Source organism: Empidonax traillii, unplaced genomic scaffold (assembly GCF_003031625.1).
Source record: "Empidonax traillii isolate 1590-97213 ecotype Southwest subspecies unplaced genomic scaffold, ASM303162v1 scaffold30:size3273891, whole genome shotgun sequence".
NCBI lineage: Eukaryota > Metazoa > Chordata > Aves > Passeriformes > Tyrannidae > Empidonax > Empidonax traillii.
In genome coordinates this window covers 1,726,229-1,750,678 of record NW_020955223.1, presented here as the reverse complement: position 1 = coordinate 1,750,678, position 24,450 = coordinate 1,726,229, and the positions used below count along the sequence as shown (strand labels likewise).

The 24,450-nt window shown below is 36.8% G+C and overlaps 1 protein-coding gene across 5 annotated transcripts in view; it reads left to right on the top strand.

Moving 5' to 3' along the window:
• Positions 1–24,450, top strand: part of ICA1 (islet cell autoantigen 1) — a 68,346-nt gene that overhangs the window by 21,356 nt on the left and 22,540 nt on the right. For all 5 annotated transcript variants that reach the window (XM_027911027.1, XM_027911004.1, XM_027911019.1 and 2 more), the window contains 2 exons: positions 22,983–23,108; positions 23,298–23,396. In XM_027911027.1, coding sequence (XP_027766828.1) covers positions 22,983–23,108; positions 23,298–23,396 — 225 coding nt within the window. The remainder of the gene's footprint in view (positions 1–22,982; positions 23,109–23,297; positions 23,397–24,450) is intronic.

The window sequence follows — 24,450 nt, the reverse complement described above, 5'->3', positions numbered from 1 at the left end:
AGTGTATTAAAGTGTGTACATATGGCTTAGAGATGACTAATGTATAAAAGAGAAAGCACTGTTCATCAATAGCTTAAGCAGTCTGTAACTGAAAGTGTTTGGAGATAAAAGATACTTAATTTGGGACTTTAAAGTTTGAATAAACCATTGTAACAGGAAAGGACTGGCATGCATCTAGGCTATACTGTTTTTTGTAAACTGAAGTGGTGACAGTAGCAATTAAAGCAGGGATGGAGCAAATGATACCCTAGTTAGTCATCTAATCTTTATTTAATGCTTCTGCACAAGGTATTCCTGTAAGTCTTGTGGCACCAGACATGTATTTTATTATGCCTTGTGGGAAATGTTTGTAATGGCAAGTTCCTGCAGGTAAAATAATTGGTATGGTCTTGGCCTCAGCTGATTGCTTATGTATAATGTTTGATTTATTACAAAAACACTTAAAAATGGAATGTGAGAATGAATTAAACAGTACTGATAACAGTCATAGAAAACTGAGTTATAGCTTTCTTGCAAAACAAGTGCTATGGAAGGCATAAATTATATAGATGGCAAAGTAACTAAAATAATGTAGGTTTTGTGCAGTGAGCTGCTACAGTTAAAAACTTTGATGTGAAATTTCAGTGATCTTGAGTTGCTATGCTTCAAGTCAGCAAAAAGAGGATTTTTTTTTTATGAGTTCTCACAAAACTAAGTGGAAATGCCAAGTACTACGTATTTTGAAATATTTCTGGGTCTGAAATGAGTTACATTCTGACTTGAAGTGAATGTAGATTCTAAAATTCTGTAGTGTTGCCTCAAACAGTTAAAGAACCCCAAACTTGAAAGTCTTTTTAACATTTCTTTTCTCCAACTGGCTGTCAACTGAATTGGCAGAGAACAAAAAGCTCTAAATTTTGTATCCAACAAAGTAAAAAAATGCCCCTGGTATTCACTTCCCTACATATTCCATCTGTGCAACAGGCATATCAAATTAGTCTTTGAAGATTTTAATACTTGCAGAAAGTAACTTTTTCTTTTCTAATTTTGGAGAAAAAAAATCCTTAAGCACAGTGTTCCTAGGTAGCTGTTGCTGAGCAAGATGCAAGATTGTTTTTTAGTGCAAAAACTAATGGTGGATAAGGTAATCCTAAGTAATTAAAGCATAGGAGTTTTTATTGTCTTTTTTTTTTCTATTTTTCCTTGCAGATCTTAATTGTGCCATGGTGTGGCAGTGTAATGCTGAGGTTTTAGGGCTTATTTTGAATCTGTAACAGCAATTTAAGTAGTCATGCTAGTTTTGTGTTGAGAAAGATGTTATAATTGCTGGTATAATGCTTTTGGTTCTAAAACATACCGTTGCCAGAGAGAAGTGTTTTGATCTGGAGCTGCATATCGAGTGATACATCACCAAATAGTTATTGAAGCTGATCCTGTCAAAGCACTTGAAAAAAAGTTTTCTTCAGACTTCTAATTGTAAAAATCCAAAGTACTTCAGTAAACACTTTTTTATTTCAAATAACAGTGCCAGTTTAATGATCTTTAATGCACCTAGTGCAATAACAGTATTTATATCACTTGGTTAAAGGGCTGGTTTTTAAGTATGAAGCCTTTTATAATGTATCATTATGTATACAGATATGGTACTTGTTTTTGTAGACCAAAGCTAAATCAATCCAGATGGGGTTTTCATACCTTCCCTCAGAATAGCTCAGGCTAAAAGATCAATAGTTGAGTCAGTATTTTCAGAGCTGATAAAATCTGAGTTAAAACGCTGGCATTTTGTAGCTCTCTTTCAAAACAGTGAGGTAAATGAAAGAATTTTCTAATGCTATTCTTAAGGCGTCAACCTAAGTATGCAAGACCCAGACTTTTGAAGTCTCTCAGAACACTGCAGAACAGCCTTTTTACATTGTTTGAAGATATCTTTGTGATTGTAGCTACTTGAGTCAAAATAAGGAAATAGGTGAAGTTTTACTTTTCCCTGCAGAGTTCTATAAATGCTATGTAACTTTACTCTTTTTTTTTTCCATTAATATTTTCTAATGAGCAATCCAGTGCTGTCCTGGATATAGAGGCCTTCCATCCAAGTTCAGAGTATGAAGTGTTCCTTGAGGACTTCTAAATGGTACAGTGGCAATGCTGTGATATTTAGAAGAATCTGAATGAGCAATTACTCCTTTACCAAATTCTCCACACTGATCAGGTTTCTAAGATTCTTAAATCTGGGCTGTTTTACCTGTCTGGAAACTGTACACTATAACATGAGCTGTACTGTCATGTTGTAAAAATATAGACCAAATTGCCCAAGTGCTGATATCCTTCTTCCAACTCTGGAAAAGTTAAGTTTTTCGATGCATTTTCTGAGAAGGAATGCGGCAATGTGTAGTGATAGGCTATGATACCAGGCAGCAGCCTTCCATGTACAGCCTGCAGGAAGACAGAAGGGACTACTGTTCAATTTTACATAGCTAAGCTATCTCAGATGCTTGTATGGTTCAGTATAGAATTTCTCATCAAACCTATGCATTTCAGTGCCACCCATAACAAGTAAAAAGTAAGAGCTGAAAAAAATACCATGCTGATCTTTAGGCTAACTATAAGAAAAACTGCATCTGTGAGTAGATTATTTATTGTGCTACATTGATAAAGCAAATTAATCCTTTTTATATTTGTTTTTCGCTTCCATTCTTCTACTCCTCTGCTTTCCCTTTGTTCTGAGTCTTGAACCAAAGCTGGAGTATGTTTGTAAATACCCAGTGGCCATGCTGGGATCCCTGGGACAAGCTGCACTGCATGCAGCAGCGTACTGAGAACTGTGTACCTGGATGTTTGGGCTCTGTCTCTCCCTGCTGTGTAGACCTCTCTGCTTTGCCAAATCTGCTTTCCTAGGAGCTGTGCTTCTGTAGGAACCAAATGAATCTCAGATGGGACAAAGAATGGATCGAAGCTATATAAGGGTAAAGAGTAATGCATGGGCTGGTTGCAGCAGAGCTTTATAAGTGCTATTGAATTGATCTGCTTGGCATACCGTGCAAGTCTTGTATCTATCTATGGTAGTTGGATATTACAGGAATTAATATCTGGGTTTTTAAAACAGTGTGCATTAGATGGGTGTTGTCTACAAAAAGAGTTAAGCGTTGGTCAATATAGTTGCATGGGATCTGTGAGGAAAACCACTAGCATGGTTTGTGCTGGGCCTCTTTGCTGAACCATGAACTATTTCAGAGGTGGAATAGATCACACCGTGGAAGAGATTTGTCAGTATATCCCCCCAAAGATCCTAAATTAATGTCAAGCTGTTACTTTGCATGCAACTGTTGAGAAACTTTCAAGCTTGCAGCTGAGTTGTTTGGATACAGTTTATCTCCACTGCTTCCTAGTTGTAGCCCTCTATATACTTGAAACAAAATGAATGCCCTTAAATGGCATTTTAAAGATAAATCTAGCAAGAGGAAAAAAAAGCCGGTGAGAAAAAGGAAAGTTCAAGCAGAATTCTTAAAGACATAACAATAACTTAAGCTGTTGTTGTTATAAATGTACCAATGAAGGGAGTAGCTGATCTATGCAAGTTCTCTTTAAATATATTATAAGAAATAAAAGTTAAAGCCTGTGTGAGCAGCTGGGAAATAATGAAGATCTAAATAAATCCGTTGATTTAAAGGTCAGAAGGGAAACACTGAAGTGTACGAATTCATTGTAAAGATCTCAGCAAGCCTGGATAAGATACATCTGCCACAACCTTTCAGTGAGGCTCAGGACCTACATCTCTGTTCACTCTGCTGCCCCCTTGCCTATTAGCACTGCCTGGCATGAGTTTTGGCTTGTGTGATGATGAAGGCACTGTACCACTTTACAGCATCATCTGCTACTCACATATCCATTGACGCCAACTGCAAACAGCCCTGCAAACCTGACGACACTGTGGAAATTTACTGGAGTATTCTTTTTAAGTTTTTGTCTGAATTCACTGAGAACTAAGAATACTTTTGAAAACTCTTGGAGAGTTGGGGAAATGCAAAAAGCCTAGGAAAGGAGAAAAATCAAATACGATGCTGATCTTTTGAAACAAAAACAGACTTGGCAATTGCCAACCTTGGAAACTAAGTTTTAGTTGCTGGTAAAAAAAAAAGAAAAGGAAACCTGTAGGCATTTAGAGGCTAATAAACTGAAGAGCAAGTAAAAACACAGGTTTATGAGTTACATTACTGGTCAGAGGGGGTTTTTTTTGTTTGTTTTGCATTTTTAATCAAATTATTAATGGGGGAAAAATGCAAATCTGAATGTTGCAATTCCTCATGAGTGATTACTGGGAAAATGAATTTAACTTTGCTAGGAAAATAAGAGTTCTTGTGAGCTGAGAGTTGAGCATATTGGCTGTGGAACACTAAACAAAGTTTCAAAGGATCATAGAATTTAAAGATGGAAAATAACTTAAAGTTTAACTCAACTCTCTTCCTGCCAGGACAAAATTGTGCATCTGTAATATATTTTCTGAGTGTGTTTCTACATCTAATAAATATTATTCAGTTGGAGGTGACTCTCTTAGAAGTTTTGTGGATATTGGTGATGTCCTAGTTTAATTATTAAAAGCCAACCAAAAGAAAAAGTGTTAATGCTAATTACATCTGCAGATGATGTTGAGCTGGAAAGTCTTTTGGTTTCCAAGCAGCAAAGTACACCAGTGTCTTTGGCCATTGCAGTCATAGTGCATAGACTCTCAGCTGCCATAGTTACAAATTGCAGTAATAGATGTTTAAAGCCAGCTAGGGTAGTCACTGTTGAACCACTCTGAGTTTTAAAAATTTTTTAAAAAATTATTTTAAAAAGAAGTTGTAGGCAGCAGTTGTCCCTGTTTCTTTTTAGGTGATAATTCCACATTAAATTCCAACTTCATCTAAAAAACTTAAAGCACGTTTACCTTGAGGTGACAATAATGTAGGCCTCTTCATGTGAGAGAGGACATGATGGTGTTTGTCCTCCAGAGGCATCAGAAAGATCCAAGTAGTCTTAGTAGACCACTCACTGGATATGCGATGTGTGGCACTTTAATGTGAAAAATAATGGTGACTTTCATAATATCTATTAGGAATGTGAGATAGTAAAATCTATCACTTTGATAGATATGATTTTTATCACTCCTGGTTCAAAATCTTCCTTTAAAAAAAAAAGCCCCCACCGAGTCTCTTTACTTATTTCGATTGCTGCTGCTTCTTGTTAGACGAATAGCTGAGGTTTCAGGAGATCCAGTAATTCTCACTGCAAGATAGCTGCATGCTCTAAAATTAGTAAGATGGTGTCAAACTGCACCCTGAGATCCTCATCTTAGTGTAGCAATGTGATGGCAGAGATGAAGAGATAACAGCACACTCTTAGGATATGATTATAAGCAACACCTACACATATCACTTCTTGTGACAGGCCTGTGCCACCCAAGAGTGTGTTTGGTTTCTTTCTGTTAGGGATTAGCAGCTAGAACAGGGGTTTTGAGGTTGGTTTTTTTAAATGTGAAAGTATATTGTGTTGGAAATGCTAAATGTAATGATTTACCTAGAAACTATGGTAGCAAAAAACAATACACACAAAAAAAGTTCTCTTCAATCAAAACTGTAGTTGTTGCCTCTCTTTGTAAGAGCAGATGGAGTTCCAATGCTGAGTGTGTTTCTCTGTGCAGTTTATGCTGTAATGATTTTTCCATGTTCTCCAATGTCACATGCAGTAACATTAAGTGGAGAACCTAAAACATTCCAAGATACTTCATATACAAAATGCTCAAGCATTTTAAGGCAGTTGTGAAAGATGTACTTTTTTTGAAAGCATGACCTTAAGCAGAAATATTCTTCACATTGAAAGCACTTTATATGCTTATAACTTTAAATTTCCATTTCAAGTACAGTTTGTAAGACTCAGAGTAGACAGTAATATAAAATCAATTATTTTCTGAAGCTATTTCATGTATATTAAATATCACTGATGGTTGTTAGTGGGTTAAAAGCAAAGTAACAATGTGTGATGGAGATGGCCTTTTAAAAGCACAATAAGAGTATGCCACTTAAAAATAGAAACAGGCTTCTTGGAACAGATTACATCATCTTTAGATGTATTGCTTGTAGAATATAGTTGCTTCCAGAGATTAATGCTTGCCCTTGAGAGGTGGTTCATCATCTGTTCAGTTATTTTTAAGAAAGAAGAGTTTGAGGTGAGACTCAGCAAAATGGCTTTAAGTAAAATAAAATTAAATGATAGACTACAGATACAATATAGTTCTTTAAGAACCGTGTTTCAAGTAACCTAGCTGAAATTAAAAAAAGGTAGACTTGGTTTAATGGTGCATTTTCAGACTGGTATTTATTTCAAGAAAAGGCAGGCAGACACATCCAAAAAAATTCTGTTCACTTAAGTAGGTGAAATTAAAATGTTTCAACAGAGTACAACAAATATATTTTAAAAAATCAGTGATTTAAATCAATAGTCTAATTTTCATGTAACAATTCTTTTAAGTCCCAATATTTAAAAGACTTTCTCAAACATGGTGTGATAAAAATTAAGCTCCAAGAATTTCTTGTCTAATAATTATAGAAATGTGTAAATATTAAATTTAATATTTTTTTAAAAAAAGAAATGAACAACTGAACACTGTTTCCACTTATTCCAGTGTGTTTTGATCTTAAAATGGGAAAGAAAAGATAATTGCCTAGAGAATTTCTGTTGCTCACATGAAAATTCTAACCCTGCAAGCCAGTCTGTGTGGGCAAAGCCCCTCACCCATGTGAATCATTATGTGAATTCAAAACCTAAATTAGTGTAAAAATGTGGACAGAGTAGATTGTGAAAAGAGAAATGAGATTTGGAAAATTCCCTCAGCCTTAATAATATGAAAAGACTAGGAGGATAGCTAAAGCAATATTTTTTAAAAATAAATGAAATACAGATGTGACTGAACTGAGAGTTTTCTGCAAGAGAGAAGAATAAACAGGAAGGGGAATACAGCTGTTGGGGAAAACACTGTTTACACAAGAGAACCAAGTTTTTCTGTGGTCGCCACTGCCCAGGAATTCCTCTTATACTTTCCTAAAATGCTTGGGCACGTGCATTATGTATTCCATCTGCTTTTATTTCAAAAGGTCTTTGCTCTTCAGTTATATGCTGCATAGGCTCTGAATGATTAAAAAGATGCTATGTTTGATTTTCCTCCTTTACATAATGAAACCAAATTAGACAGGATTAAAAAAAGCGAACAAACAAAAGGTACTGCTCCAACTGAAAAAATGGCTAATATACCACCATCTCTGATTCAGGGCTCTGCCTGAACCCTGCTTAGATTTTGAATGTTGTTTCTTCTGTAATAGCACAGTGTGATCTCGGAAAAGCACTACAGAAAGATTTATAAGTTTGTACTCTTTCAGAGTTTGTATCTTGACAAAATATAATTAAACTGTTTTGAGGGAAATAAGACATGCTTATTGATGTATTAAATGCCAACCAGGAACAGCAATAACAATGTCGAGGATTATGTACAACAGGCTTTGCCTTACAAATGAATCCTGATTATTAATGGGTGTCATTTCATATTCTTTGCCAAAAGGTTAAATAGAAAATGAAACACAAAACCTCAGCTTACAGGAATTCTACTCCTGCATTAACACTGTAAACAGAGTGGCTTTGCACTAAGGACAGTGAGAGCATCTGGGGACTGAATACTCAAGGAATTTTGTCATCACAGTGATTTTGGTAAAGGTATCTTGGAGCATTGGTGTCACGTCCAGCTATGATTTGCAGCTATGATTTGTGTCAATGGCATTCCCTGGCAGTTTGTACATCTGCCCATCCCACTGCCCTTTGTAATGGCCAAAAGTATTGTGCAGACCAGCTTACTGTTTTGCGGGGCTTTCAATGGGGATATTGTTACTGCACCTGAATTTGAGCTTTTCGTGTCCCTTTACCAAATTCCAGTTTATTCATTCCTCACGTCAGTCTACTCAGAAGGAACCCAGATTTAAGTAACAATCTTGCTTGGGCCCAGAAGAATTTAATTAGGATGCAAAGAAATTAAAAATATAAATTATATTTTTTAACTATGAGGACATGCACCTAAAGGAGTCAAGAAGGCCTCCAAATAATCTGCAGTAAATGAGATAAATTGAACTGTGTAATTACTAGATGAATACAATCCTGGACATAGTAGACATATTAGTTTTATGCTATATTATGATTTTCTTTACATCACCTCACTGGTCTTTCTGTGTTCAAAGATAGTACAATTACCTGTTTCAGTTTCCTGCAGGAGTCGACTGTCTAATTGCTCTCCACTTGCCAGCATTACCCCATGCACCATGTGGCCAACCATTCTTTGCTCTCAGGTTGTCTAATGTGATTAACACAACTGAGTTATGATAAACTCAGCAGTTCTCACCACTTTTAGTACTAAGTCCAGGTTATGCCTGGTTTAGAGCTGTTTAAGATCTTTCAGCTCTAAAAGCTTATTTCTTTGCTTTTGTCACTTATTTTGGTCAGCCTGCTTCTTGCTACAAATCTTTGCAATGATCTTTGTCAACTCAGAGACTTTCATGATACTAATAAAATGTAACTCTTCATTTTCAAACTACATAAACTTATTTATATCTGTGCAAAGAACTGTTGGATTATATCAACCTCTTCATAGCCATTTCAGGAGAGAAGATATTCTAAGTTACCAAGACCAAACTCTTCCCTAAAGAGGATATAAATCCATGCATGAAAATGTGCACACATTTGCAGTTGGCAATGGTCTATCCAAGCACGCTGTGGTGGTAATGACTTATGTCTGCAGACTGACAGATATGTACTCCCTGCTGAAACTGCATTTGGGCCTTGAAATGTAGAAGTCTATCCCCAAACTCTGAAGTAATGCTATTTAGATGAATGGTATTCTATATTCAATTAAGAGTCTCCTGGTCACATGAATATTGTCTTTGTATGTGCTTACTTCAAGGTCTCTATTAGTGTCAACATGTGTTTTTTGTATTTTTTTTCCTTTCAGCCTAGTAAAGCACATATTTTAGGTTTGACTAATACTGGAACCTGTTACCAGCAGAAAGTTGAGGCATGTACCTAGGCTTCTTAAAGTAGAAAAAAAGCAGATGCTTTTTTCTAGCAAGGCTAGAACCTATATATTAGCCCCCTTCCCTTCATTTAAATTGTCATTTCATGTTTGTTCCCTTTTTAAAACAATTTGCATATTGATCCAAGCTGTAACAATTAATACAGTGTCTTGAGGAGCATTTCAAGTTCTCTGCTCACTGATAATCAAAAAGTAGTCAGAAGGTGTAAGCTCTGAGAGGTAGTGCTGCGTCCATATACAGTGTATTCCTGTAATGATCGAATGTGAATGAGTTAGGAAGAGAGGCTCTGTGCACTCCAGCTCTCAGCTGTCACGTATCATACTGCATTAAAACTCCCTCCTTTGATACAGTTTGAAGTTAAACAGATTGACCATAACTAGTTTGTCTTTATGCTGGGTAAAATCAGAGAGGTCTCATGCAGCCAGCAGTAATGTCAGCTGGGATGTTGCTGCTGACTGTATCCCTGTATTTCCCCCTGAACCTCTCTTTGGAATAAGAACTACAACCTTTTGGATCAAAGCTGCTGAGGCCAGGTCCCACACCGCATAAAGTGTGGACACATTCGTTTGGAGCTGATTTCTTTCTGCACAGGCAGGACATAAGAAGTTGTTTGGCAACATGTAAGGAGTGTGGGGCTATGTATGAAGAGTGGGAGAAGATTTTTGAAAAGGAAAAACCAAGAATATATATAGCTGTTTTTCTGGGGAAGCTGTATGGATATGCAGAGATGCTGCTTTTATGAAAGGTGGTGCGTAGATGAAGCTGAACCAGGGTAGAATTCTTTGTAAATACTGACTGCATTTTGAGAATAGCTTTTATCTATTTAGCTTAAAAATGTATTTCCTCAAGCATAAATTCAAGTAAACAACTCTTAATTTGAGATAAGTCTTGTGTAAACATGCTTAGCATCTGTTTAATTGAAAATTGTTGTTAAAACAGTTTAGTTAACCTCTAGATAAATAACATACCTTCTTCATGTCTTGGGCTGCGGGTCAAAGGCTCTTGAATGTTTTAAAATGGGGTGACTCAGTAATGGCTTTCTGCTTTGCCTGATTTTATGTTGCGCTGTGATCATAATTTCAATAATAACTTTGAGTGCAGTTCTGAAAAATTGAAGACTATTATTGCTGTCAGCTTCTTAAATTTAGCAGACTCTCCTTCATTTTACAGTAAATAGTGGCTGGAATTATGGAAGTGATCCACATCATATATTTGAGAGTTGGTTGCGTGCTGTATTTGATAGAAAACTTTTTTTAAAGCTGATATATTGTATTTTCTGTGAATATTTCTTTTTATGTTTTGTTGCAATTTTTTTATGTTAAGCAGTTGGATTCATATTCTAGGGCTGCACTGTGGGTTCTGTTTGTGAAAGCTGTTGTGAGACTTAAAGCTGAAGATTTTGTTGTCTGGTTTTTGGCTGGATGAACTGGCTGGATTGTGTTGAGAAATGAGACTTTGGTCAGGGCTGTGTCCAGCTGCTGGATAAGTAAAAAGAATTCTGCAGAGGTGACACTCTCTCCCTTTAATGGGCCATTCTAGAAGGGTAAAAATCAGGAAGGAGGAAGAATAAATACCTCCTTAATTCCTAGTAATTCCTTAGAAAAAAACTTCAAAGGTTTTCTGTTGCTGTTGGGCAGTACCTTACAACCTGTTGTGTTTGTTGTTGTTTTGTTTTGTTTTTTTTTCCTGTGAAGGGACAAAATTATTTTTTAATAATGAAGAAGGAAGTGTATTTCTATTGCTTCAGGGCAGCTGTTCAGAATGTTGTTATTTAGTACAGAGAACTTTATTACTTGCCAAAATAGTTTTCCTGTCTCAGATAAATTTGATTTGAATGTAACGATGCTTTGCTACTGCAAAGTGATGTTTGGGTTCATCTCTTTGCACTACTATAGTGTCAGTAGTAGGAAGGAAATATGTCAAATTCACATCAAAAAGGTTAAAACAGTCAAGGAAAAAAACACATTCTCTTGACGCGTCTAAAATTAGAACATCTTGTTGATTGAATAGCGACTGTTTAATTCTTTGATTCTTAGTTGAAAACTCTTTTCACATAAATTTATAATATCTTTAATTGATAGACCTATTTTGGTGAAATATCTAACCCAGTAGTAGGGCTATTTCAACAGTATTTATTTTTAGCAAACTGCTTTCAAAAAAGTAGAGGGGAAAAATTATCTAGATATACTTTTTGTCTAGTTGCCTCTTGAACCAATGTAAATTCTGGCCATCCCAAAGCATGGGTGTGATCAGAGAGCTGCCCTGCAGATACAGATGTTGTGTGAAGATCCACTGCCCTTGTGTTGGTTTCAAATGGCTGCTTTGGTATAACAACCTCTGGTTCTTGTGTTGGCCAAAGTCTGGTGTTTTACAACTTGTGTATATGTCATATGACGGCTATCCTTAATATTCCTCCTTAGTCATCTCTTTCTTCTGGGCTGGAAAACCCTGATCTATCATTGTTTTTACAGAAAAAAAATTACATTTTTGGTCAGACATTTTGTTCTCGCCTGCCTTTTTTTCCCCATTGCTAAGCCTGAACTGAAATGCTTTTGCAGATCCAACTTGGCTTTGGGTGGAAGAAAAACAGAGTAAAAAAAGAAATCTTCATGTCCCTGTATAATATTTATGGAATCACATGCATAATGTGCAGGGAGGTTCTCATTTTTCCCTATCCTTAAAGAGACACAAGAGAGTTGGAAAAGACACATTCTAAAACAGCAGGAATAAACACAAGGCTAGGAAGGAAGTGAGGCAGTAGAGGAAAAAAGAGAGAAAGGAGTAAGATAAATGTCTTTATGTTTGCATAAAGGAGAGGGAGAGAGCTATTCAATTTCTGTGATAGCCATCATTGAATATATCAGAAGAGGATACAGCCAACCTTTGTTTTTTGGAGGGGGGAAAAAAGCAAGAATATTCAAGCCAGCCATAACCTTATATCCTCACAGGGTTCAGAGAATTGCTCACATCTGCTGACTGTCAGTGTTTATGAAGTAAGCAGTTCTGACCATGGCTTACTCATTACTGCCAGGCTGGAGTTACGTGGTGTGCAAGCCAACAGGCTCAAGGCAGTAAAATTTTTACAGGCCAAATAGTGAAAAACTGAACAGGGAAATGTGGCATAAATGTGACACAAACCAAATTTCACGTCCTACTGGGAAAAAAATAAAATCTAGAGAAGTCCTGGTGCTTGTCTATGACCTGGCTGTTTGGTAGATACAATATTTGTGTATCTTATAGAAAAAAATCCTCCACTGAGATTTAAAAAGAGTAGTAGTTAATTCAGTATACCTAACAACATATTTTCTTACCTTAGATTTTTCTGTTAAAGAAAAAAAAAAAAGGTAGCAATGCTTATTAAGCACATTGCCCTTTAACATGGCTTTCTTCTTGACCTGGGACCATAGACATGGATTTCAAATAGGAATAAAAAAGCAGGCATCAGACCCAAAGTACAGAGAAGATAATGACAGAGCTAGAAATTAGGACAAAGATACCTAGGCAGGAATAAACAAAAGCATGAGACTCTCTGGTCAAAGAAGAGAACAGAGGATGGTAGTTGTACTTTGTCTGGGATGTATTTGTATCCTGAGCACAATGGCCACATCTTCATTGTCTGGAGATACAAACAACAAAACAGTGTATGTTTGAAGTTCTAGATTAAAGAGTTCTTTTGTGTATTTAATAGCAATTTTGTCTCTTTTGTATATTTAATTCTTTTCTCTCAGGCAGCAAATTGCTAATTGCAGCTCTGCAGCTACAGTTGAAAGGTTTCTGCAAGAGATTTTGTGAAGATCTTTAAAGATGCAGCTCAGCTGTCAGCCAGTGGTGTCTCTTGGTGCAGTTTGAGCGAGCACAGACCACAGTCCAAATCTCTGGACTGAAAAATTAGAGAGAGAGAGAGTATCAAAAAGTAAGATGTAATGTGAGGAGTAGGGGAAGCTACTTAAGATAGGATGTTTCTAAGTCATTTAACAAAGAAGATGAAAAGTTGGCTTGACCGTGGCACACACACAAACTCATGAGATTCCTCAGTCTTCTCATCAGCAGTTTATCAAGAATCAAGGCATGTATTTAAATACTTCTGATTGTTATTAGCTTTTCTTTTTTTCTGAATGTCACTTTGGTTAGGATTTATCAAACATAACTTCAGGCATGTGCTGTGTAGCTGTCTACACCTAAACTGATCAACAGGAGTTCCTTTTATAGTTCAGTGGGGAGAAATGGGCTCTTTTAGGGTAATATGAACTGAAGTCTTGTCTCAGTTGTTTGCGTTGGCTACATCTCCATCACTAACACAGATCACAGGGTAACAAGGTAGATGTCGAGGTCTGAGCTAGGCACACTGAGCATACCTTTATGGAAGGCATGCCTTAGGGTAAGTGCAGGAGTAGTATTTTGTGATTTTAATCTACTGATTTGTTCTACCCTTAAACTCTCTGGCAAAACACATAGCAACTGTCTAGGAATGCTTTTCTAGGAAACCTGGCGAGCTTCCCAAAGCTGGATCAGGTATAAATGACCAAGGGGATGAGTGCACAAGGACAAATCCTGGCAAAATCTATACCAAAATGGTGATGACATTTTAGAATATTACTATGGGATCCATAATGGCTGTCCTAAAAGAACTGCTGAAATGGACTATGTCCAATTAGGGCATGTTGAAAATCACAAAATCTGAGAAAATATGGCATCTTTTTTGGTGCTTCCCGGAGTACCAAAAATTGCAGTGTTTCTGAAAGTAGTGGTTCAGCTACAGCTAATGACATCCAATATGTTTTTAAAACCATGAGAACTTAATACAAAACAAATATACTCATGAAGTTCAACAAGACCAAGTGCAAGGTCCTGTACCTGCGTCGGGGCAACCCCAAGCACAAATAGAGGCTGGGCAGAAAATGGATTGAGAGCAACCACAAAGGGAAGGACAGAGGTGTGGTGGTGGATGAGAGGCTGGACATGAGCTGGCAATGTGAGCTCCCATAAAGCCAGTTGTGTCCTGGGCTGCATCAAAAGCAGCATGGCCAGTGGGTCCAGGGAGCTGATCCTGCCCCTCTGCTTTTCTCCCATGGAGTATTTTGTCCATCTCTGAGGCTCCCAGCCCAGGAAGGATGCAAGGCTCTTGGAGTGAGTCCAGAGAAGGGCCACAAAGATGATCAGAGGATTGCAGCACCTCTTCTATGAAGACAGACTGGGAGAGTTGGGGTTGTTCAGTCTGGGGAAGAGAAGGCTCCAGGGAACTTTTATAGCACCTTCCAGTACTTAAACGGGGCATGTTAGAGGCAGAAGTAAAAGCTGTCTGAGTATAATCACTATTCTGATGAAAAGATAAATAACCTCCCAGTTGTTCTATAGCATAATACAGTATCACAGGCAGAAATGGGAATAGAACACAAAAATCGTTTTTCCAACTCCATGAAAATAATAGAAATTTCTGTTGTACTATCAGTTGCATGCTGCATACTAATTTAGAGCTGTGCATTGTATCAGTGCTATCATATGTCAATATAAAGTGTCCATGTGAAATTTAGTTTTGTTATCCATTCCTTTCCCGATATGCAAATATTGTTCAGTCTACAGCATTTGTATTAGCGTTTCCTGAAGGGAACAGAAGGAAAAGGCAGAGAGTAGTTTAAAATCCTATGGCCTTACCCCTGCAAAATTGAAAAAATTGCACCTCAAAGACTTGGAATTTTATGTAGAAGAGTTCAATTTTGTCTTCATGCCACTAAGCATATATTTTAATTATAAATTACTATAATAGGAAGGAAAACTTCAAAGCCTGTCAAACTCCAGATTCTCAAAACAGGAACACAGCTGAATTTTGCTTGAATGTGTTATATCCAGACACCCAGTGGCAACTCTAATGTTTCTTTAGCTGGTAGATGTTGAAATAGAAAACTACAGTAAAACTGCATGTGTGTGCACGTGTGTACAGCACGATGGGGGTTTAAGGCACCACACAACTGGCAGAATGGTGCAGGCTGTTCACAGTCATGTTTGCAAGACAAGGATCTTTAGCTGATGTATTTTGCAAAATGGAACAAGTGGCTCCTATAATATTATAATGTCCTGATGGGTTAGACTCTACTGTCCCGAGGTCAGGAGTCACTCACCTGTGTAGATACCCAGTAAGGGCTTGTTTACCCTGTGCAATCCTAATTTAAGACCCCTCTCCTTCAAAGACTTGGCATTGTGCTTATGTATTCCTTAACTCTAGAGGCAGCCCTCTATTCAGTGCTTTTTGGTTTTGAGGTCTCATTGAAACTTAAGGAATTCCTATAATACAAATGTTAAATAATAATGAACAATAGTATTGAAATCAAAGAAAATAATCACATATTCAAATGAAAATGTGAATTATCATCAGAAGCTCTTGTTCTTGTGTGTGAATTAGAGCTATTACAACTATTATTTATTATCCTATTGTGATTGCAGAGGTAGATGAAAAAACTTTTTTATTTTTTTGAGAAGGAAAACTAAGTGCAAGATTCTATCATTTTTATTCACATATGGTAGGATTGTGAAATTAGATAAATTGTAGCAGGTTTGAATGATGAAGCTGGTATGAAAGCTGCTGGGTTTGGGGGAATGACATTTTGGTTATAAGGTGACTTTTTACTAGTTCTTTTCTCTACACCCCTTCATCATAGGGTAAGAAGAGCAAAACACATGTTTACATCATGGAGATTTGTTGGTTCTGACTGGAAACAAAAAATGTTGTTAAATGAAAAAAACCTTTTTATCAATGTATACTGACTTTATGGTCATTCTTTTTGTAAACAGTTGATGTTTCACTTTGAGTTGTCTGGCAGGGAAACATGATTGTTCTGGTCCCAGTAAATACAGTGAAATGCAGCCACTGTTATACTAATCCATATTAAGCTGCATTTGTCTGTATTCTGTTATGGAGCAGCATAGTATTGGTTCTGCCTTTTTTTTCTTTCCTTTGTTTTCCTTTGTGTACTTTAGTACTCATCTTGTATCTTCTATTACTTCCATAGAGTTCCAGGACTGTCATGAACAAGTAAATCTAAAATCTCTGGATAATTATGGCAGGTTATTTGCTAGTAGGTATTTTCAGTTGTTTGAGTAGGTATTGATTTCATTGGATTATGTTGGATATCTCTGTGTCTCAATTGAATATTTCATTTGTTTCTCACCATTAATGTTTCAACCATTAGAAAAATTGTCTTTGGTGGCTGAAAAGACTTTGTGCTATCTTGTATCTTGTATCTTGTGATAGATTTGCCTGGTTCAAGTTGGTATATAGTATCACTTTGGGATATCAGAAAATTGTATCATTTTCCTTTCCAGAATCTTTATCTCTTGCAATGCAGCTGGCCTAATGCATCTTTAATTCAGCTTTCACTTATCTCCTGTCTTTCCACATGAATTTGCCAACACATTTAAGCTACATCAAAACAGGACAGATTTTCAACAACCTTTTCAAAGTGTTATTTGCTTGTACAGTTGTAGCAACTGGATGAGTCATAGGTAGCAGCTCCACTCTGCTAGGTTTGCACAGGAAAAAAGAAGGTGGCAGTCTGTACAGCAGGTTTCTCCTGTCCTCATTCAGACATAACTTCTTATTCAAAGCAGACCTATCAATTCTTCTTTTGTGGCAGAAAGGGAGACAGTACTTTTCATAGAATCATGGAACAGTTTGGGTTGGAAGTGACCTTAAAGATCATCTAGTTCCAACTCCCTGCCACAGGCATAGACACCTTCCACTAGAAGGTATTTTGTTGATTTCCAGAGTGAAACTGGTAGACATTTAATGGTAATTAAGTTCTTTATGTGAACTGCAACATGACTTCAAATTTGCTTAATCAAGCTTAATAGAGCGAGGTGCATGGGGGTGTTTGCACAAGCACAGACAATCATAATTAAGTCCGAAATGGCAAATTTAAGAAATGTATTATTGGAACTTATTCTGCACTAAGGCTATCTTAATTCAAATCTCAAGAACAGTTTCATTTCTTGAACAAATGTGATATACATCTGCTGGGTTTCAGACTTAAAAAATATTATTTGGATCTGTTTATACTGTCCAGGTAGTTTTCCCTTTTAGCTTGGTATGGCTTGCTTTATAAATTTCATCTCCTAAAATTAATTTTTACCAGTGTTTCTCATCAGATCATAAATGAAAAATTTAATAACCAGACATGAAGCAGATGAACAGAAGTACGCCACCTCTTCTTTAACCCTTGTTCTTACGTGTTATTCCTACAAATTGATGGAGCAGAGATTAATGAATGCAATAAATACTATTCCAACCCAAGGGAACAGTTGAGTTAGAGTATAAGTCTGCAAAATGTAGAACATACGATACACTGAACGTAGAACATACCATACACTGAAATCAGGTTTCATACTGTGCAAGATGTTAGAAGTCCTTATATTACACATGGAAAAGTTTAGTCACAGGCATTATTTTGTATAAAACACTAACTTTTCTTATTCTCTGACTACGCATTATCAATCTTGAATTAAAAAAAAAAAAATAGGGGAAAATAAGTCCGTAAGGACTTAGATATGCTCATGTAAAAGTGTAACGGGCACTCCTTGTCAAAACACCACTCAAGCTGTGAAGTTACTACAGTTTCATTCTTTCAGTGCTATATACAGAAGTACTGTAAGGTACTCTCTACACTAAATACTTGGTCCTCAAACTACAGCCAGCTTGAGTTTGACTTCATTTTCATGTAGTCTTTACAACGATCAGGTATGCCAGAAGGTGCTATGCTTATTTAATGCAGAGATTTGTGCTGATTCTATCTGCTGCTAGAGTTTACCCAGAGCCCCCAACAGGAAGATTTGCTATATTCCAGGCATTTTTCCCTCTTGATTTCCTTACCCCTCTCCTTCCAGCCTGTACACACGCTGTGCATGCTTTTCAGATCAAGTAAGTGAGAGAGAAGCTGGGTGACAAATTAGACTGAAAGTATCTGTTTCTGCTTCTATGCTGGAAATGCCGAGACAAAAATACACTTATGTAAAGTGAGTTAGTGCATTTATCTGACATAAGTTAATTTTAGAGATGATGCTTCACTAACTGAATCATCCCTGAAATTAGGCTACTACTGAAAATAAATTTTACATTTTATGGGAGACTAAAAAGAAGTAATAACACAGTTTTACTGTAGAGGACATAAAGATTCCTTGAAAATACATGACAAATCTGTATTTTAGTAACTGAACATACCGAATAGGTTTTTTAACTGGGTCTAAATACTATTTTGTTTTTATGTTAACATGCTTGAAGATTAGGATTTTTCTGTTTGAATATAGGTTTCTGGCATACCTGCTGGAAGGCAGCTTTGTGGAGAAGGACATGGGGACCCAGTGGACAGCAAGCTGTCCATGAACCAGCAGTGTGCATTTGTGACCAAGAAGGCCAATGGTATTCTGGTGTGCATTGGGAAGAGCACTGCCAGCAGGTCAGGGAGGTGATCCTGCATCCCTAGTGAAGCTGCACTTGGAGTGCTGTGTCCAGTTCTGGGCTCCTTAGTACAAGACAGACATGGACCTCCTGGAGTGGGTCCACTGGAGGGCTACAAAGATCCTCTTATGAGAATAGGCTGGGAGATTTGAGCCTGTTCAGTCTCAAGAGACAACTGAGAGGGGACCTCATTGTTGTCTATGAGTATCTAAAGGGAGGGTATCAAGAGGATGGAGCCAGGGTCTTCCCAGTGGTGCCAAGCAATAGGACAAGAGGGAACAGGCAGAAAAATGATGAACAGGAAGTTCCACCTGAATCTGAGGAAGAACTTCTTTACTGTTTGGGTGACCGAGCATTGGAACAGATTGCTCAGAGAGGTTGTGGAGTCCTCACTGGAGATGTTCAAGAACTGTCTGAATACAGTTCTGTGCCCTGTGCTCTAGGATGGCCCTGCTTGAGCAGGGAGGTTGGACCAGGTGACCCTTTCCAACCTGACTCATTCTGTGATTCTGTCTAGGAACCTGTGTTAGCAAATATTTGCTCTCACAATCAAGCATTATGGAGTCTGACTTTTGAGCCCCCAGGATTTAGGATTTTAGCATTTATTTGCTTACTTATATGTTCTTTTGGAATTATTCCAGTTTTATCTGGCATCTGATAATTTACCAAGATATTGATTTAATAAGACATTGCTTTCCAAATATGTTTTCATATGTGCTCTCCATCAATATTGTACTTCGATGTTTGCATTGGAAAATTAAAAGCAAGTTGCTGCTTAGAAAAAGACAAAGAGTAATAACCTTTTTTATGCCAATGGTACCATAAGATTTTCTTGTACAGCATAAACCTCACATCTAGCTCCTACAGTTTCAGATGCTTGGAAGCTCTTTCATCACAAAATGTTCTAGTTGTATTTGAATCAGGGCAGTTCTCTTACAGTCAGCAAAATCCTGTTGGTTTTCAGACCAGGATGTTCAAGAAATTTTGTAGGTTCAGCTTTAATGAACTTAAAATATGTGAATAAAAATTTTGACCACAATGAAGTCCTGTTTCTCATGTCTTAGGGAATAATTGCAGAGAAAGGAGAAGATTAGTATGTATTATATCAGCTTTCCCTTGAGTAGAAAACCAAAGGTTCATTCTGATAACTTGTGTGGTATTAAGTAGATTATGCTTTGTAAGCATTAAGGTTTTATACCTAATTCCTGAAGCCATAAGTAATCTTAAAAGATGTATAATAATAATTTGAATTGAAAATGGATTTATTGGCACAGGTAAAAGGCAAAAGGTCATGCTGCTGTAGTTCACAGTGCTCCTTCTTGGTTGTCCTGCACTGCTGCTGAAAAAAGAAGAGTACTTCTGCTCAATAAACTTTCAATATATGGAAAAAAACTAAGAGCATCCTTCAGTTAATAGTTCCCATAGTATCACATATTTAATGGTTGGCAGGAGAAATGTGTGACATTTGGTAACACAGCATTAAGTATTTTGAATCATCTGTACGAGCATGACAAACATATGGGTTTGTATTCCACATTGTGTTGTAGGTCACCTCTTCCTCTTTATGAATGCTCTAGCTCTTAAAAGAGACACCAATTACATGTGCAGTAAAGATAAATGCTGACATTTTTCCTTGCTAAATGTCCCTGAAGAATGTATGCAGGAAGGCAACAACTCAAACTTTATAGGTGTTTTTATTTTATGGACTTTTTTCTCCTTTTTTAAAGAGTTGGAGATGTGAGGTAGACCCAAATCCCAATCTGTTGTATAAATCTTTTGCAGACTGACAATTGTAGGAATTAATAATTACATTTACTATACTTTTTTTTTTTTTTCCTTGTGGCTCACCATCTCTGACAGAGTATTTATATTCCCCAGAACTAACATTCTTTGCTTACTTGGACTTTCAGTCTACAAAGCCACAGCTGTTCTTACTGTACTTTCAGCAGTGCTGTGATATACTGACTAGGAAAGGGATTTTGATCTCAGCTGCACCATTGTAAAATATAGTTTCGTATATGACATATTTCCATTGACAACAGTTGAATTTCTGTGGATTTTCATGGCTATAAGTGAGATTAGTTTTTTAAAAGCCCTACAACATCTCTTACTTAAATTCCTACCTGTTGTAGCAATTCTTTCTGGCAAAAGATGCGGGTAATCTCATATTTAGATTTCAGTTAAAAGTTCCCTTTTGCACAGGCCCATGATTTTCTTCAAAACTCTCCTTTTTAGACTGAAGTTGTAAATCTCTGCTCTCAGACACTTGAAGTTAAAGCAAATAAGGGATTTGAGAACGTGACAGGACAAATGTGTTTATCCAGCACTCAATAAAGCTTCTACACTCCTTCTGCTACTCCTACCATCTTCCTCCCTTGCTGCTTAATTTTGGAGGCCTGTAAGCTCTTTTCCCACCTGCTGTTTTGACTAGACAGTTGTGTGCAGTTGGCAATCCTGGCATCAATAGCATGGTGCCTTGCTTGGGCACAGGCTAAAAGTAGTGTAGCATTCCTTGAGGATCAAAAATTAAGAGGCAGCCTCAGCTCATACCACTGTAGTTCCAGCTGGATAAGGCTTTTCACAAAACATCATACTTTCTAGGGAGATATCTTGGCAGTAGCTGCTCCTGGCTTTTTATATCGTAGCTCGGCATTTGTCATGCTTGCCTAAGAAGTGGGGGAGCAATTTCCTTCTTCCTGAGGGAATTTAAATCTGTCTTAACCTCACCAAGGCATCTCCTAACTACCCAAGAACTCTTCCATCTCTGCACACCCCTCTTTTTTTGGAACTCTTCAACATGCAAAAACAACGAAACAAGTCATCAGTAAGATGTTGTAGTTGTGTACTTAGAATACTGGATCAGGTCAGAAGTTTGAGATGTAGTTGTTACTACTAGATTTGTTCAGTGATTTTTTTTTGCATAATGTGTGGAGTTATCCTGGAAGACTTCCTCATCTAGATGAATGCACTAACCACAAAGCTATTTTGTAAAGCTCTTTATTAAAAAAAAAAATCTCACCTGCAAAATTCTGCATTTATGAGAAATTTTGCATTGTGATAGTTTCTTCCTTATGAACAAATCAGGCCTATGTGCAATATTGCTCATGCAAAACCAACCTGGTTAGTGAAATAAAGTTGCTACTTATCTAGCAACCCAAGAGTCCCACAATTTTTATGAATAGGTCATGTAATGAATTTGTGATGCAAATCTTTGGCTGGTTTTCTGCTTGGTTGAAAGTGAGCATTTCAAAGTGTGTTTGGGAAAATAAGATTAGCAAGATGGTAACTATAACATTTCAGATTGCATTATGAATAGGCATTTGTTCTTATTGCACAGGGAGCACAAGCACTTGCTGCAGAGTTCCAGATTCACTTCTGAAGATCAGGAGCATACAAGTTTGTCAAATCCTTAATTGAGTCTGCATATTCTGAATGAAATGAGTTTACTCTGAGAGTTGGGCCAGAAAAGGAAAGGAAATGTGTAATTTACATTCAGTAGTTTGTTTCCACTGTGAATCATTTTATTTTTGGGGTAAACATTTTGTTGTAACTGTGAAAAAGTTATAGGACATTCATAATGGTTTGTGGTTTAATTGTTTCCCATTTCCTTGGAAGAAAACTATAACAAAATTTGTTTACAGAATTTAAACAAATTTCTTTTGTTAATGTAGTATTCAGGAAGTGTACAAAGCTGTCATAAAAATGGGAAATGCTGGGTACAAAACACCTACATCAACTTTCTACCCTGATACCTGATCATGATCAGTGTTGTGGTCAAGCATGAACAGTTTGTGTAACAGGGTGTTACACATGTTCTTAATATACGTGTGTATGTACTTTAAAGGTGGTAGAAAAATAATTTGAAAAACTAAAACACTTCCAAACTGACATTGTTAGTTCCTAAGAAAAGGGGACTTGATATTTTTCTGATAGGAATAAACAGGAAAGGCACTCCCATTTTAGAAGGAAAACTTTGAAGAGTGAAATTTTTGTAGGAGTTCAATGATATTGAAGTGCTGTATCATCAACAAGGGTTGCAGATGGACTTTAAAGTTTGTCAATGTAATTTGTCTGTTACTGTAGGTATGTGGACATGTCTCCAACTGTGCAACTGCAGTAAACTTTTAGTTTAGTATTTATTGAAATACCAATATGAATATGTTTTCCAAGTGTTCTTAGTATATATTTTATACTAATAGTCATCATACAAATGAGGGATAGAAAACAACATTTCTTCACTGAATATATGACAAAAAACAATAACATAGAAGATAATAAGAGTCATATTTTAGCATAAATCAGCCTGCCATATCCTAATTTCAATGGGATTGATGAAAATGGAAGTTGTAATTGAGTCTGTTTAGTTAGCTGATTTTCTTAAAAGTTGTATTAGCTTGCTCTTTCATTAAAAATGGAGAAAAAATTCACTGCATTAAAAATTGTCCCTTTGTTTGAAGGTTCAAGCACAAGTGCGACATGCAAAACTCAACTTTGACAAACTGAAGACTGATGTCTGTCAAAAAGTGGATCTTTTGGGAGCGAGCAGATGCAACCTCCTTTCTCATGTGTTAACAACATATCAGGTATCCAAGGAAAATGATGACCTCCAAAGGAAAGATTTCCTGTTAATATGGGTTTTTTTTAAAAATTACCACGGCAATTTTCAACTGCAAGAATATGTAACTATTATTGGAGGGAAAATGTGAAATTTGCACCAAAACCAGATTTGTATTAAAATTAACATTACCTTGAAATTTTTTCCTACCTTACAGACAACACTGCTTCATTTTTGGGAAAAAACTTCACACACGATGGCAGCCATCCATGAAAGTTTCAAAGGTTATCAGCCATATGAATTCACTATGTTAAAGGTAAGGAATATATAGATATGTACGTTTGCCCTGTGATAACAAATAAGTTCATATAAGGATGTAGAAAGCACACATTGATATTGTGTCCATATATATCCTGACAATTTTATTCCTGTCTTCTCTTTTCATTTAATTACAGTTTTTCTGTTTAATGTCCTTTTGACTAGTAGGTTCAAAAACTGCATGTACAGTGCAGCGCCTAAGGATTATTTCAAAGAGAGACATTATTAGGGACTGCATTTAATTATGTGTTTTAAGTGCTAAGTGGGATTGTGTTTTGTTTTTCCTAAGGAATTGTAAAATCCAACAGAATTAGGGTTTTATGTTGCTCTTCAAAATCCCACAAATTAATTAATACTATTTTACCTTTGCATCTGTTTTTAAAAACTCACATGCTTTAAGAACACATTATTGGACTGAATATGAGTAAGTGGATGCTCAGGGTTCCCACAATTTACTCACTTTTGTACTCTTTACTGGGAAATACTGTTTTGCTTGATAGTGGTATTTGCTGATCCTTTGTAATCTTTGAATGTGGCATATGTGCAATATCTGATGGAAGTCTGAGATCAGAGTTTTGTGAAGTATCTAAAAATAATCCCTAAACATTGTGTATTTTCCTGGTCATGCCTGTCTCTGCATATGAAGTTCCTTTGTGTGTTGCAATTAGAGGTTCACTAGAGGAGTGGAAAAACAGTGGAAAACTCTGTGACTCTTCCTCATAGATGTATTTATTCTGTATTTATTTGGGGCAATGAAATAACTATGTGATTGGCCAATACTATTTGCGTGAGAGAAATATGTCTGACAGAGGTCTGATGGAAGGGTTACCTTTGGGAAGAGAGTGAGGAATGAACAGCATGTGGCAAAGACACTCTTTGCTTGGAGAGACTAATCATTTTGGAGATGATTACAAGTCGTAGCCTCAATCCCTGAAATACCTGTGCATCTGGCATGTACAAGTAGAAGCGGGGCTGTGTTCTGCCATATAGTCTGTGGCTACCTTAGAGCTCCTGGAAAAGAATCACCTGAAGGTTTAAGGTGTAATTCACCC